This window comes from Larimichthys crocea, chromosome XXI (assembly GCF_000972845.2).
Source record: "Larimichthys crocea isolate SSNF chromosome XXI, L_crocea_2.0, whole genome shotgun sequence".
Lineage (NCBI taxonomy): Eukaryota > Metazoa > Chordata > Actinopteri > Sciaenidae > Larimichthys > Larimichthys crocea.
This window is the reverse complement of record NC_040031.1, coordinates 905,504-922,038: the sequence shown is the minus strand read 5'-3', so window position 1 is coordinate 922,038 and position 16,535 is coordinate 905,504. Positions and strand designations below refer to the sequence as shown.

Here is a 16,535-nt window from a genome sequence, read left to right as displayed (position 1 = left end):
CAAAAATAAATCCTCAGCCCTCTGAGTTGCTCAGAATGACAGCAGCGTCGTCGTTACAGTGGAGGGAGGCGAGAACCAGTGCGGAGAGGCCAGAGGACCTTAGATTTCACCACCTCAAGGCTCTAAAACTGGGGTCCGAGGGCCACCCAGGGGTCTTCAAATTATCTTTACAAAGATGTACTGAGAAGCCGACAGGGGGCTCCAAAAAAATCACCGGGGTTCAATGTTTGTATTTTGTGGGTTTAAGGTTTTATTGGTGGTGTTCTTAGGGCATATTCAGGAAAACTTAGTGGGATTTGGTTCTTGATTTCTGATGGTCTTTGGCTGGTGTGAATCCAGTCATAATTACAATTTGAGTAGAAGTAGAAGTATTGCTATTTACAATTTGTAATTACACTAATTCTGGAATAACAGTTCTGTTGGTTTTTGTAGGGGAAATGAGAGGAATTCAAGACTTTCAGCTCTTGTGACGTTTTCAGGGTTCCTCAGGAGACTTGTAGGCCGTTTTTATCTCATGCCAGAGTTAAATGATGTCTTACAGTAAATAACATTCATGACAACATCTGAGTCATAATCACAACCGTGAAACTAAAAGCTCTGTTCTATTCAATCTTGCACTTATTGACATGCACGGATGCTTCACATAAGCCAAAGTCTCCAATTCAATATAATTAAACCCAAATTTAATGTTGTAAAACTGTTAGTGCAGTGTTTTAATCCTCACATGACCAACTCTGTAATCATATCTAATCTTGATGATATGAACATTGGCAAGTACGGGAATCTTTTCCATTGCTACCATTCCATCCTTGATGTGAATGCAGCATTAGGCTCACTTGGGCATTCTTAGAGGTTTGGAGGGGGCCACATGGGTTCTTCAAAGGTTCTAGGGTTTGTACAGAATATAGGGGTGCTCCTAAAACTGATTTCTCTCCAGCAACATCACTATTTGAACAAGTCTATAACACCCAGTCATCTATGATCCAGAAATGTTTAAAAGATATTGTAAGGCCTTAGAGGATTACAGAGGTTCTTAAGAGGGGATTCATGGGTGGGTATGGTATTCCAGGAGTCTTGGAAAGGGTTCCAGGAGTGTATTTACGGGGTGTTTAGGATGTCTTCGCTTCCAGGAGTTCTTGAGAGTTCCAGAGCATCCTTAAGGGGGTGTATGTGACCCTTTAGTAATAGTAGTTGTACCACAGGGTAGTTGTATGTGTATTATATTGATCATATTGCTGTATTCTGCCCTGTAATGAGCTGGTGACTTTTCTAGGGTGTACCCTGCTACTTGCCCAAAGACAGCTGAGATAGGCTCCAGCCACACCGCCCCACCGTGACCCTGATGAAGATAAGCACTTACAGATTATGGATGAATGGATGGATGGATATTGATGTATTTATTGAGAAGTACAGGTCAAGAATTATTTTGTTCTACAGGTCATTGTAGGAGGGCTATGGGGTCCTTGAGATGTTCCACCAGAGAGTCTTTGGAGGTTCTTAATCATCCTTAATGAGGCCATTGACAACATTGGGCAGCTATGGCTTGGAAGTAGAGCAGGTTGTCCACTAATCAGATGATTGGCGGTTCGATCCACTCTCCTCCAGTCTGCATGTCGTTGTGTCCTTGGGCAAGATACTGAACCCCAAATTGCTCCCGAAGTAAACGATGAGTGTGTGAATGCAACTTGCATGGCAGCTACAACATCGGTGTATAATTGTGTGTGAATGGGTGAATGAGATATGTAATGTAGAAGTGCTTTGAATGGTCAAAAGACTAGAAAGGCGCTGTATAAGTACAGGAGTTCTTTACATTGTGGTGTTTTGCAAGCTTTTAGGACTTCCAGGTGTACAGAAGATTATTTTAGGGGTCATTCATGACTATAGTGGTGTCACAGCAGGTTCTAATGGATTGTGAAGAGTCTTGGACAGGATGATCTTTGATGAAATATTTGAGGTCTCTTGGAGTGTCATAATTCCTTCATCGGGGTGTAGTTTCCTCTGTTGGGAATTACTGGTGCAGTTTGGCAGAGTACATATAATTCTTCCATCTTGTATTTAACATGAAATGGTCCCAATTAGACAGTGCACTGTATAACTGTACAACACTTGTAGTTTGTTTCACTGATCATCCTAACAGTTAAAGCATAGACAGATCAGATCTATAATAGCCTATCAATAACAACAAACTTAAACAGGAGGTCCATGGCCTGAGGTTCGTCTATTTGTGTTTCTGTGACATGTAGTCATCTGACACTCCCACATGTGGGTGACCAAGAGCCTGTGTTCTTTATTCTGTCATCGTAGCACCCCCTGGAGGAAATTAGATGATCATTCAGGATCTGTGAGATGATCGAGACTGACAGGTCCGGCTTATGAATCAAGCTGAGGAAGTTTGCTCAGTGATTCATGCTGCAACTTGTTTAGACTTACAGCAAAACTGAAAGACATTAGTAACAGATCAAACCGATCCTGAGGAGGATTTTTATGAGGTATATAGTATGATTTCAAAAAGATTATTAAAATACAGGCCAACACTCACAATCATTCATTTGTTTCATTGAATGTAACTCAACCCAACTTGATTCATAAAACGACTATTACAAAATATTCAATTCAGAATTAAAAGGGCAGTAAGGGAAAACATACATATTACAATATAATATAATACATATTACATGACTAGAAGACACACAGGCTATGAGGGGTGGAAATAACATGTTGTAATATGTAAATGTAATAAAAATGTTGTGAGTGTTGTGATTTGATTTAAAAATAATAATAATTGGGATGTGACAGCTATGGTTTATCTTTTACCCCATCTCACATTCATTCTTCATCATTTACTAGAAAAAAAGAACAAATGTTTGCATTTCTACCAGTTTGATTTCTTCTTATTTGAACATATTTTTTCTTTGATTTTGTCTAAAATGAGGAATTTCATATTGATAGTCTGATAGCAGGAGGTGTTTGTGCCGTACCTCAACTGCTGTGTTCTGTTTTTTTAGGGCCTGCATGGAGTAAAACTGTCTACTGATTTTCAGGGATATTACTATTGCCCTTCTGGTTGACTCATGGATGGATGGATCAACTTGGAGGATTAACAGCTTAGACAGGCATATTATTGAGGTTTCTGTGCTCCTGTGACCACACTGTACATTATGCGTCCCAGACTTCTGTAAAAGACTCAGGAACACCTGGCTCACTTTCCTGACGTCCAACTCTCTGCTCACTCTCAGATGAAATTTGCTTGCCTAATGCAGCTGCCCCAGAATAGCAACCTAGGGGCGTCTTTGCTGCCTCCTTCTCCAAACTTGAGCCTCCCTCCTTAGCACTCAACCCTTGCATCTCCTTATTGAGTGCCAGCACTGGGAGGGGGGGGACTGAAGTCATGGACCCTGCCCCACCGTAGATCCAACCTCGCCTACAGGCTGACTCCTCGGCCAATAGGGAGGCCGAACGGATCGTGTGTCACTATAACAGAAGGACATAATCAGCGCGGTAAGTTTGCAGAACCTTACAGCCTGTCTCGGCCAGCAGGGATCTCGCTTCTTTCAGCTTTTCTGAGGTAAGAAAGAGGGGAGAGAGTGGGAGTGTGAGTGTTAGAGAGGAAGCTCAAGTGCAATGTCTCCAATCATCACCCAAACTGAGGACAGCTGAGTCCACATGTGTTAAAATCACTGCCACGACTAGTAGAGGGAGCTTCTGAGGTCAGGGGTGAGGCAGGAACAGTTGTGGTCAAATAAAATAGAGGAAACATGCCATCACTTGAAGCCCAGAGAATGTGACGCTTTAGTGTTTGAGCTCAGTGGCAATGAAATCTAGTTAGTGTTGGTGTTTGAGTGCAGCTGTGTGACTGAGAAGCTGATGCATAGTGGTTTTCTTGTGTTGTATCTGTGAGCTGAGAAATTTGGTCATTTTATGTACCTCCATCTGAGGTTAAAATATGAAGGTCTGAGGTTCTTGTAGGACGGCTGGTGTTATCTTTGTTGTTGTTTCTAAGCTGGTTTGGTCAGAGTCCAGTGTCCCAGCTGAGGTTCATACCTGAGGGATTTACAGATGGCTCAAAGTCTTTGAAGCAGCTTTCATCTTCAGGAGATAGAAGATTATGCTAGAGTTATGTAATATCACAAGATCAGTCGAGATTAATCATGTTGTTATTATTGATATTTTAAGTCAGGGACATTGCTGTAACCTTTCTTTTTGGATTGCAGGTTTTCTTGGCGTATCTGTTATGAATTTTTGTTGTCCATTAGCGAAGCTGTAAATGGGCGTGGCATGTCTGCACATTAAAGTGCACATATCTCGAGGATAAACACTTTAACATCTTGAACAGGAGCCAAGAACCTCCAGACTGGATGAAAAGCAATCATCTAAATGTGGAGTGTTTTTCCTGACTACCAATAATACATATTGGTGTAAACACTTTAAAAACAAATTCGTTGGGAATTTATGAGACTCAAAGAACAAACAGAAGGAAGCCAGGCGTTAGACCTCTAACCTTCACGGCTCCCTTTCAGGGTTTATTTTAATTCCTGGGCAAATTGGCTTCAGTCAGCAGGGAGCCTCAAGAGGATGATTGAAGGAACCATGTGAGACTGAGACAGCCAGATAAGGAGTTGAAGGTGAAATTAGGGGTGGCGGTCCAGGGAAAGGAACCCAATCTTCAACACTGGGCCCACTGAAACCGGATCTGGGACCTGTGCAGCTGTCTGATGGAAATAGTTGTGATGTCGGGATGCCTCCATGGTGGCCTCACGCTAATGAGGCTAATGGGCAACTAATCTGACGTCTAATCACTCATAGATTAAATTATGAATAACTTCAGGTCATGTGTGTTTATCAATGGAGGATTTGATCAGATACTGCATCCAGTTTGGGATTTTACAGCTGAATTACAACTGAACTGTTTCCTGCGTTTGATTTAAGATGTGACAGAATTAGCTAGAAGCTGTTAAGAGGTGAAGCTGTGTTTCTAAAGATAAAAAGCCTTTAACGCTTTGGATGCCAAATGGATACAAAGTGATGAGAGAGGGCAAAAGGCTGACCTTTACCCTCAGTAGATTCTTTTTTGTCTCCTTCCAACTGCAACATTAATCTCCTCTCTCTGCGGCTGAACACATACCACTAGCATAAATCTATGTTTGGCTCCCTTCTCACTTAACATCAGAGAAGCAGATTCAGGACTGAGGCTCAAATTTCAGTCCAAAACTGAGCGCTAATTATAAACCAAGGATGCTGTGATCTGGCAAATTTTGAGGAATGTTTCAAATCCAGATCCTGTACAACATTTCAAATAATAAGGAAGTGAACATTTTTAAATTAATCTACATCAAAGATTATTTTGTTCTTTGGGGGTGATGGTCAAATATGTGTAGGCAAGCAGGTGGAGTTTTGCTAAGGGGGTGAGGGGGGGTCAGCAGCAGATATTTAAGACATCTGCAACTTAATCCTGGGCTATAAATACAGAAGGCCACTCAGTGGCTCCTCGCAGACTGACTGTAAGTTCTTCTCTTCTCTCTTGCCTCCAGGTTGCCACAAGTCCACACTCACCATGTCTGACACAGAGGAAGTGTAAGTCCATTCACACTTTCACTCACAAATCAAAAACTTTGCAGTGAGTAGTTTGAGTGAGTGAGTAGTTAGCATTTTGTTGGTCTGAGAGATTTCAATGGCATCTCTGTGTTGATCTCTTGAAAGAAGAAGCTACTAAGCAGACCATGAGTTATGATTATTTTGTCAGACTACTGTATGTTTTACTATATATTTCAGTGATTAACCCTAATTTCTTTCCTTTCTGTCTTGCAGTGATCAGGTCGAGGGTAAGCAGCATCATTTTCCTAAAATAAAATCCCCAAAAATGAGGTCTAGGTATAGTTGGGAGTTCCATGCTAAATCCATCCCAGTATTATTTCTGAATCTTGCCTAACTGATTTTCCATCCTCTTTAGAGAGTTATTTGCTCTGGTCAAATTCGTACGTTTGCAGGTTTGGCTTGACTCCTCCAGATTCAAGTTGTGCAATGATGCTCCCTTTTATCAAAGCATATCTGCACATATATTACCCTCTCGCTGTAGCATGGCTGCAGGCATCGATGTTGCTATCAGGACATTGTAAATTATGCTGTGTGAAATACACAATTTAAATTTCCTAAAATCCAAATTACACAAGCCTGCACTGGCCTGTTGGCAACACGTCCTGTAGCTCTGCATGATCACCTGCAACTGAACAGTCCTCCTAAACTCAGCACCCTTTCAGATAAATGAAATGGACACTCATGAAGTCCAGGAGGACTGTTGTGTATGCCTAGCTTGGATCCCCAGTGTACCCACATTTTGTATTCTGTCAAAAATGGGTACAAACGGGATCTTTTGATATTGTTCTTCTGCTCCTTTCTTTCTCGGATGGACATGAAGAATACGATGGTAAGATGCAGCCTGCAGGCTCTAGATCATAAATCTCGTGTCATTGATACTAATTTGTCAGTCACTTATGAAAACGTGTGTTCTTATTTCCACATGTATGTTTCGTGGCATGCTGGTTAACACTAACATTATCTTATATTATGAGATATTTTATGAAAAGACAGGTTACAAAAGCAGATTGTGTCAGGACAGAATATGTCTCATTTTGTCTTCCAACTCGAGTTGCAGCGCAGGTATTTCCACGAATCATTTACATTTCATCCATCAATGACTGACCATCAATGACCTTGAACTTTTCCCTCTTTTAACTGCTTGCTGTCTCACCTGCTTTAGCACCATCCGGTGGCAGTTCCCCCAAACTGCCACGTCATGAACCTCCTCATATCTCACATCTTCCCCTTCATGTACTCACCCCGACCTCTTCCCCTCTTCCATTTATCCTGCTTCCATTAACCCTCTCACCGCCCTTCCTCTCCCCTGGTGACTCGCTGCATGTTGTGTAGCTGTAGAAGAGGAGGTAGTAGAGGAAGTAGAGGTGGCCCCAGAGGCGGCCCCTGAGCCAGAGGCAGAGCCAGAACCAGAACCAGAACCAGAGCCAGAGCCAGAACCAGAACCAGTGGTAGAACCAGAGCCAGAACCAGAACCAGAGCCTGAGCCTGAGGCTGAGGCTGAAGGTATGTGGCATGGATGGGGGAAGGGGGTATTCTATCATCCTTTCCCAGGCAACAGGTGGGCTATAGCCAGCCAGACAGACCCCACTAATCCTGATCTGCACATATGTTTGGTAATGCTAACGCTACCTTCCTTTCACCTCTGGACAAAGTCAAAGATATGCAGCACTCAATGGGCGCAAGTTGGGATGTCTCTATCTTTTAGATAAACATATGTTGATATGTTGATCTTAACCAAAGCATTTTACAGTCACTCTATGACTAATAACTGAAGGCTGATATTTTTGCACTGAAGCTCATTTTAGGCTGATACAAAGAGCCAAAGTCCTGCCCACATTTTCTGATAGAAAGTCCTTCATTCCTTTATTAATTTATGACAAATTATTTCTGAAAAACATCTTAAACAAGGGAGGTTCTTTCAAGATTGTAAGATAAACAAATGATTTATCTCGAACAGGTAGATACATCTGTCCAGTGTTTGCGCTAACATGTTAGCATGCAGTACAGTAGGTATGTCAGAGACTATTAGTATACTATAGTATAGATCCTTTTAGTAATCTAAAGTTTATATAAATTAATTCTGGGAATTGTAGATTCACTTAAACAAAAAAAAATCTAACTTGCCAAAACTTTAGTTACCTATTTTGTAAATAGTGTCAAGAAAACAAGAAGAAAACAATCAGCACATTATAAAATTTAAAAGCTACAGTAAATAAAACAAGTGCTACTTAATTAGCAGCTTAGTCTTTCATACTGTATGCTAAAATGTTAGCATGTTGTCCTGGACACATTTATCTACAGCAAACAAAGATAAATATTGGCTTCTTTTATCAGTCTAACCCTCCTTTTTACGACTGAACCACATGTACTCTGAGTAGTTGTAGTAGTACTACTTACAGTATATGGTTGCTTTTTGATTATTTTGATATCTGATGAAACATCAGATTACATAGATAGTATGTATTGAGCTGCTTCTTCAAAAGAAATAACATTTACTACTAAGCATGAAAATAAAGATGACCATTTAATCAAAAGAATGCCTAATGGATATCAATGTCCCATCTTGTACTTTGCTAACATGCTGGTGGGAAAGTCCTCCAAGTCGGTGTTGCATTCAGGTGCTAGGTAAAGCTTGACATCTCTCACTAAATAAACTGTAATTATCTAACTTTCCAACTTCCAGTTGGAAGTTTCTGCCCACTGGCATTTGAATGCAGGGTTAAATGTTACATGGGTTACATTTTGTCAATTCTCAAATATTGGCCTTTATTTACCTTTATTTGAAACTGGCTTATATTATGGACAGGCATTTCTTTTAAAACGTCTACAATGACTTACTGTAAAGATTTAGAATTTATTCTGAATTTATCAGAGCCTTTATTTGATACTCCGCTACTATTTGAGAATTTACAGTAATTAAAAATTCCTCTATGAGTCTTAAAAATTCCTCCATCTATGAGTTACTAGAGATGCTGAAGCTGCAGCAGATAGACTGCCTGACATAGTTTCACTGTGTTTAGCTGACTGGTTTGTAAGGTTTGCTGCTCTCAGTTGGGCTTGCTAATGCTCTTGTCTGTTCTGCTTTTGTTTTGGATGCTTGCTGCATGCAGAGGCCATTGAAGAGGAAGGTATGTTGATTTAAAAACTTCTGCAAATCTGAAATCTGTCATTCTGGTTTTGGAAGGACCACAGTGTCCAGGTCTGACGTCTGTACTCGGGGGAACGCCTGCTATTCACAAGATGTCTGTCCAAATTTCGTCTGTCTTTCAAAATCCAGGAGCTGCTCAATTGACACTGAGAGACTTAAAATCAAATTGTGAAAAAACAAACAAAAAAACAACCCACAATTTAAATTATTTATTGAATAAGTTTCGATTTTTCTTTTCTTTTTTTTTTTAAACTGCTGGAGAAGAAGGGTGAAAGAATATGAGATGCTAACACGTGCTTCACTGCGCAGCGACCCCACTGTTACTCTCTTGCTATGTCACTCGTCACCTGCATGGCATGGAGCCGCCAGAATCTGGGTTTGAAGAAAGAGAAAGAAATGGGGGAAATGACTTTGTCTTGCTTGTGTAAAAATAATTTTGGGGTCAAGCCAAAAAAGAAAACAAAAAAACCATGGCACACATTTCAGGTCCAGCACATACAAAATGACAAACAAAACAGAAATACAGCAAGGTTTTAATAACAATACAATAATTTTGATTTATTGTAACTGCACTCACAGAAAGATGGTTCTCAAAACTTCATGATCTCTGTTGAAAACTGTTTGGTTCAGTTTTTTTACGATGTGAAGTTTTATTTTTCCAGTATTTATCTGTTGTCCTAACCTTTACTTCTAAACAAGGCCACATTTTTAATCCTAATCTAATGTGTCATATAGAGTCAAAACCGTAGCATTGTAATGCCTGAGAGAGATGAAATAATCTGCTTCGTTTCTAACCCGATGACATGTACTTGTCCCCTCTTCATTTCCTAACCTGCAGAGGAGAAGCCAAAGTTCAAGTAAGTTTCCTTCTCATGTAAACAGACTTGAAATTATTTCTGTAGACGTTTTAGTCTGAGCCAAAAAAAGAAAACATAGAAAAATAACATTACAATCAGCACCGGTGCACTCAAGACCAAAACACTCTCTCCTTCAGGCCCAGTGCCCCCAAGATCCCTGATGGTGAGAAAGTGGACTTTGATGTAAGCAGACCTGACGTGATGGTTTGAAGGTTTTGTACTCATGTTGAGTGTTTCTGTTCGGCTGACCATTGTCGTCCACACTTCTGCCCTGCAGGACATCCAAAAGAAACGTCAGAACAAGGATCTGGTCGAGCTGCAGGCCCTGATCGATGCTCACTTTGAGCACAGAAAGAAGGAGGAGGAAGAGCTGATTGCGCTCAAGGAAAGAATTGTAAGTTTTCACACATTAAGGCAGTTTTCCCTCCATTTCAGGTCTTATGCTAAGCTGAGTTATCTGACAAGAGAGTGGTGTCATCTGGTGTCTGTGGTGAGCTCAAATGTGTCTGCGTTTGCTGTTGTCCTGCAGGAGAAGCGTCGTGCTGAGAGGGCCGAGCAGCAGAGGGTCCGCGCTGAGAAAGATAAGGAGCGCCAGGCTAGACGTGAGGTTCGTAGTTTTATCTTTACTCATATGACTCTTAAACCTGATATTTTGATTTCTCACTCCCTCTGGAGGTAAGGAAAAGAGCCTTGATGTCCAAGTTTTGATGTGTTTGTGCAGACAAGTGTGTAGAAAACCTTTAAACGCTATATATCAAATTCATCTTTAAATATTATGTGTATTTCATCTGTTTTTTAGCCAATTAATTACACCAAAAATACAAGTGAACGGGGGACGAGAGAGAGTCTGTAATCATAAATGTACAATGTACAAAACGTACAGGTTTGCGTCTGCATTAGCACATCTAAAGTTCAACCTCAGCTGACATTATAAACAACTGATCTGTCCTTAATAATGCTACTCTTTTTTTCTGTGTTACATTGAGCACTAGTGAATGAATTGGTGGATCTAACTCAGAGGTCTCTTTTGTTTGCGTAAACCAGGAGGAGAGGCGGCTCAAGGAAGAAACTGACGCCAAGAAGAAGGCAGATGAAGACGCCAAGAAGAAGTCTGCTCTGTCTAGCATGGGCTCCAACTACAGCAGCCACCTGCAGAGAGTCAGTACACACTGATACTGTCTGACTACAGTGTTATCTGGATAGATAGAACATAGTATTAAAAGGAAATAATCAAGTACAAGTATATCAAAATTGTACTTTGGTACAGTAAAAAGTGAAAGATGAGATGCTGCTGGATGGCTGTTAACCTGCGTCTTTACAAACTGAACAGGCTGACCAGAAGAGAGGAGGAAAGAAGGAGACTGAGAGAGAGAAGAAGAAGAAGATCCTTGCCGCCAGACGCAAGCAGCTGAACATCGACCATCTGAACGAGGACAAGCTGAAGTACGACTCAACACTTGGCTCTCACACACAGAAACATTTCTCAGTATTTACATGCTTTCTCTTGTCCGGGTGAAAGAAGGTCACCAAAAACACAAAAACAAAACTCACATCAACCTGATAAAATATTATAACTGCTCTAAAAAACGTCAGTCGTTGTGTCTGAATGGATTCTTGTTTTTTAACTTATGTTTGCGTGTTTCCTGCAGGGATAAGATCAATGAGCTGCATGACTGGATGCGTCAACTGGAATCTGAGAAGTTCGACCACATGGAGAGACTGAAGAGGCAGAAGTATGAGGTGAGAGCTGCTATGATGATTGGCAATATTAATATTCACTGTGTTTACTGTTTGTTATTCTTGCCAGAGCTTCTCAATCTTACATAAAAATCCCACAATGGAGCATTTGATAAGGAGAAGGATCTCTGATGTCAGATAGATTGTTTTATTGTTTAAGAAAAAAAAGATTTGAGGTTGAATCATGAGATATTTGGAGAGATGTCTTGTTATGACACAAAAACAGTAGATTATCAAGGAGTTTATCCTGCAAGTTTTGAGTTGAGTGGATGTTGTGATTTTCAAATTCTTCCATATACTTGTTGTTTTTTTATTTAAGCAAAAGGTCATCACATAAATCAGATCCATTTCGGCCACCAGGTATTAAAAACTGTCATTTACACAGAGTTGACTTTAAATTTCTGGTTATAATTTGTAACTTCCCTTAAAGAGTTGACTTTAAATTTCTGGTTATAATTTGTAACTTCCCTTAACATTATAGTAAAACCCGAACTAAAAACTATAAATTCACACTTTTCTCACTCCAATTGTTGTTGTTGATGATGATAATGATGATGCTGGTATCCCAGGGTGACCGTCCATCCGAGTGTTTCTCCAGATTTGAACCCTTGATCTTTGATTCCCCCTCCAGGTTACAACCCTGCGTAAGAGAGTTGAGGAGCTCAGTAAATTGTAAGTAGAGCTGAGCAGGGTGTAGCTTTGCCTGCTGGCCTGAGGCTAGCTGCATGTTAGCATGAAGGAAGGTCCAGAGAACTGGAGCGCCCCCCGCTGACCGAGACAGAGGATAAAACCAAAAAACAAACAATAGCTGAAGAACAGAACTGAAGCCTTTGTTTCCAAAAGTAACATCATCTGCTACAGCAGCATCTGTTCTGCACTGATAGCGATGTCGTGCTATATTGACAGTATTAATAATATCTGTGATATTTAAAAAACGAAATACTGATATTATGTTAATAATATATAATAACATCATGTAAATTATCCAGCATCTATTGAATCATTTCCATCCTGTTTGCCAAAAAAGAGACAAAACACACAGTTACAGACAAGTTAGAGATACATTTTCTTTTGCAGAAAATTCTTTTACTCCCTGTAAACAAAAGGTTCCTGCTATAATGAGATTTGCCATAATTACTACTATGAAATATGTTTTGTAATGATGACACAACAAAGAAGAGGCACTCACAATTACATTTAAATTACATTTAAAATTAGACAGTTAAGTTACCATCCATCCTCTCCTGGTTTTATGCTAATGTCATTTTTGGAATCAAACTTCAGTTACAGCAGACAAATTATTTAAAGTGAATGTAAAGGTGGTGCTGGCGTCCTGTCCTGGTCTGGATGTCAGTTGTAGCATCACAGGGCTTTGGTCAGGTTTGTGAGCGAGTGCTCGAACAGGTAAGTTGGAGTCTGTTGAGCTTTCAGAGCCAAATCTCTCAAAACTGTTCATGATTCTTTTTGGGAAACCATAACGGGTATTTTAACACAACAATCATCAAGAAGGGTTTCTTCTTCTGTGGATTAACAGAGAAAATCATAGAATTTAAGGCAGAATGTCACATAGATAATCTCTTTCCGGACACACAAATTAAATAAAAGTTAATATAGAAGAAACACTAAACATATACATGACCCAGTCTTGGTTTCCCATGGTACCTCATCCCACAGCCCATGGCCCATGGAGCCTGTTCAGGATTGCAGAGGGATGTCCTTCTCCCTGGAGGTAAACGTGTTCTGTGTGTGTTAAAGCTGCTGCTGTGTCGTTTTTCAGGTGCTCACGTACAGGAACCGCATTGATGAGTTGCAGAAGCAGTAAGTACTGTCAATGCTGCGTTCACTGACACTCCAAATGTTGTCTGTGTGAACCCTTCCCTTAGCCAGACATAACTGTCGGACCATTCAGAACAGTTTATGTCAGTTTATGGCAGAAAACATTTGATTTATCTCGAAAGACGACAAACAAGTTCAACGTTAGTCCTTAAATATAAGTTGAATATTGGCAAGGCAGTGTACGTTCAAAATTAGCAGTCCAAATCTCAACTTTTAAATGTATAAATTCTAAATTTCGGTTTGAGGACTTTCTTATATACTTTTGTCCATTTTTTGTGTCAATTTGTTGAGACAAAAAAGCCATAAACACAGTGAATCCTCACTAACATCACTAGTGCGCGTTCAGACCCAAATCCAGGACTGGAAAACTGAAACTGGAAGTCAACAAGTTAAAAAGTCCCTTTTTCCACCTCACAGCTCGTACGTGTTGTGAACATGTCAGGTGTTTGTCCAAAAATATACGACAGCAGCAGTTTTGTACTATATTTGCTCAAAAAAAGCAAACTGCTGTTTTCGTTACTTTACGGAGACACTGCCATGTTTATACGAAAGGAAAAATGCAGACTTCCACACAAATGAGTTGCTAAATCAAGTTTTTAGCTGTAAGGGGAAAGAAATGAATGAATTTGTTAGCTTGGTTTAGCAATCGGTGATATTGTTTTTTATCCTACTACATGACCTCTGGTCTTCTCTGTATTTAACCGTTTTTTGTGTTGTTTCTCTCATGTCTCAAACATTTTGTGTGTTATTTATCTCATGTTCCTGTTATAACACCAGATATTACATTCGTTATTAATGTAAACATACTGGTTGTCAGTATGTAAAGAAGGTTCCCTGGTGTTCTCTGAAGACGGATGGATGACAGCAGCCAAACAGAGCTGTCTTCAGCAAATATACAGTGATTATACAATGTTTAAAACTACAGTTATGATGTAAAATAGCACATCCTTTTTCAGTCTGAAGGTCGGGGTCCTTCTCTTCATACTGACCTGTTTACTTGTTACATTGTGTGTGAGATGCAATTCACCAGAAACTGTGAAGGTATTCACGTTAGTTTACTGGCTGGGCTCGGTAATGATTCACTGTGTGCAGGTAAGTTCTGCATGAGTTTGTGAGTGATTTCTGTCTGAACAGGAACTTCAACATATCAACAGACATCTTATGTAATGTTGGCTGGAAACTTTGCATCTTTGCCGTTATGCATGTAGACCAATGTAATGACTGTAAACCAGAACTTATATTAGGACAGAGTTGAGGTTGTTGATGATGAGCAGCTTTAGTTACAGCAGCTACATTCTGTTCCAGTAAATGAAACACATTTTTAATACTAACAATCAGTCCATAGTTACTACTACAATAGTTAATACGTTCTGTGTTAAATAGCAATTTGTCTGCAAAGGTCTTTGCTAAAAGTGCACATCTCTCATGGATATATTTAGTGTTTCTTATATTTTCTAAAGGAATTTTACATGCAGTGCTAGCAGACATGCCACCATACCACCAAACCCAGATAGCCAGATAGTGTGTTCATAAGAACACTGAAGTGTAAATTTGAAAGTGCGCAGCCAACAAAAAATATTTTTCAAAGAGTTCTAACATGTTTCCATCTTTTTTGTTTTTCGTATTACAGCAGCAAGAAGGGAGCCGCCGCTCGCCGCAGAAAGTAGATGGGTTAACCACGCCATTGCTCAGAAACCAAACTGCGATCGTCTCGGACACGCGCCTCATGAAGCAACGCACATTGTGGCGAAGGTCATAGCTCAGAAGAAGCCAGTAATGCTGAGGTTTACTTTGCGGTTATCAACTTGTGTCCTGATACATGCAACCAGGAGCCTTTAGCTGCTGTTCATTAGGAATAAAAAACTTCTAAAAACTTGTTCGCCGTCACGCTTCCTCGCCCTCCACTGTTTGGTTCTCAGTATTTTTGTAAATAAAGTATGACTCTCTCAAGCCATGTCTGTAGATCTGCTGTTATTCAGAAGTCAATAAAGTTCAGTATTTTTAGTTGTGCAATTTTTAAAGTCATTTCTTCAACACTGTTTTCTAACTGCAGAGTTGAATTGACCTTTTAATGACGTAGTCAGCAGGAGACTCTGCATTTTCACCAGTGACCAAGGTCTACATGGATTTATTGTTATCCAAATGCAAACAGCAAGGTCTAGTTTTAGATTATTCAAGGCATCAAAGGAGTATAATATATCTAGCTACATTTAAAGACCATTATATGCACACAGAAAGTATGTACAGTTTTGTACAATGCCATTTTGGACACAGATTAAGGTGTGGTGCACATTATGGGTGAAGGTGAACCAAGACGATGGATAAAGGATGAATAGATGAGTGGAAAAATCAGGGCTGTGGACCAAAGGATCGAGATGGTTGGAAATGGACTGGTGTGTCCTGGTGGTGGGAAGATCGGAAGGAACCAGGACGTAGTCTCCAAGACTCCAAGTGCAGGAACCATCTCTTCTTTAGGAAAAATTAGAAAATGGGGTTTGTCTGGATGGAATGTGAAAATCAAATCAGAGAGGAAGTAAATGATACGGTGTGCTTAAGTAAATGCTGTGGGATAAGTTCAAGGTGTGATCTTGATTGCTGCTAAGTGTTTAGGAAAAATACATTTCTGGAAGCATGTAACTCAATTAAACTATCAGCTCCTGATTAATGTGTCAGACGTCATCATTAGTATTTGTTCAATGTATTTTCAGAGGCTTTATTCTCTCTTTGATTATGTAGGTACAGGTCTACATGCTTGACTTCTTAGTAAGTGTTTCACCACTTTTCCCCATCATAAGAGGAAAAGCACAGGCTTGAATAACAAAATGAATGATGGCTGAACTCCGGCTGGTTTCAGGGCCCTGGTATTGTGCATATGAGCTTCCTGTCACAAGTTTACATACAAATGTAGCACAAACTCTAAACTTAAAGAAAATCCAAATGAACAACATCTAGAGAAGATCGGGAGGTGAATACGTTCAGAAAAGGTTGGAGGCTACAGTTGGTCTTTTTTAACCATTGGTTCCCAACCTGGGGGTCATTACCTCCACTAGAGGTCGCCAAAGCGTGTGGCAGGTTGTAAGGCCTTCTTGATTTTGAGGGTTGTAAGAAAAAGCATTAAATCATTTATGTGAGTAAAACTTAATGAAATTGTTATTTTTAGTATTTAAGTTTAAATAATTAAGATATGAAGTTAAATAAATGTGACCGGATAAGGCCACAGGGAAAACAAATATGAAATATACTGGATCTATATATTGGAATCCATTGAATGAAACCATTCAGAAGAAAAGGATCCAATGAAATGTTGTAAAGCTCAAATTAATTTAAAGGAAAAAAAAGGTTGGAAATATATTTCTGTTCTGTTT

The 16,535-nt window shown here is 39.9% G+C and overlaps 1 protein-coding gene across 7 annotated transcripts; it reads left to right on the top strand.

The window, feature by feature from the left end:
• Positions 1–3,463: 3,463 nt before the first annotated feature.
• On the top strand, positions 3,464–15,183 carry tnnt3a (troponin T type 3a (skeletal, fast)). Of its 7 annotated transcripts, none has more exons than XM_027272915.1 (15): positions 3,464–3,565; positions 5,529–5,571; positions 5,806–5,819; positions 6,413–6,421; positions 6,925–7,095; positions 8,703–8,720; positions 9,579–9,597; positions 9,735–9,780; positions 9,875–9,991; positions 10,127–10,204; positions 10,642–10,755; positions 10,928–11,040; positions 11,247–11,337; positions 13,112–13,152; positions 14,801–15,183. In XM_027272915.1, the coding sequence occupies exons 2-15, from the start codon at positions 5,552–5,554 to the stop codon at positions 14,835–14,837; spliced, it is 888 nt and encodes a 295-aa protein (XP_027128716.1). In that variant the 5' UTR covers positions 3,464–3,565; positions 5,529–5,551; the 3' UTR covers positions 14,838–15,183. The 7 variants fall into 7 exon arrangements, with proteins under 7 accessions (XP_027128716.1, XP_027128715.1, XP_027128717.1 ...); XM_027272914.1 differs by lacking the exon at positions 13,112–13,152 and adding an exon at positions 11,966–12,006; XM_027272916.1 differs by lacking the exons at positions 6,413–6,421; positions 13,112–13,152 and adding an exon at positions 11,966–12,006.
• The last annotated feature ends 1,352 nt before the right edge of the window (positions 15,184–16,535 follow it).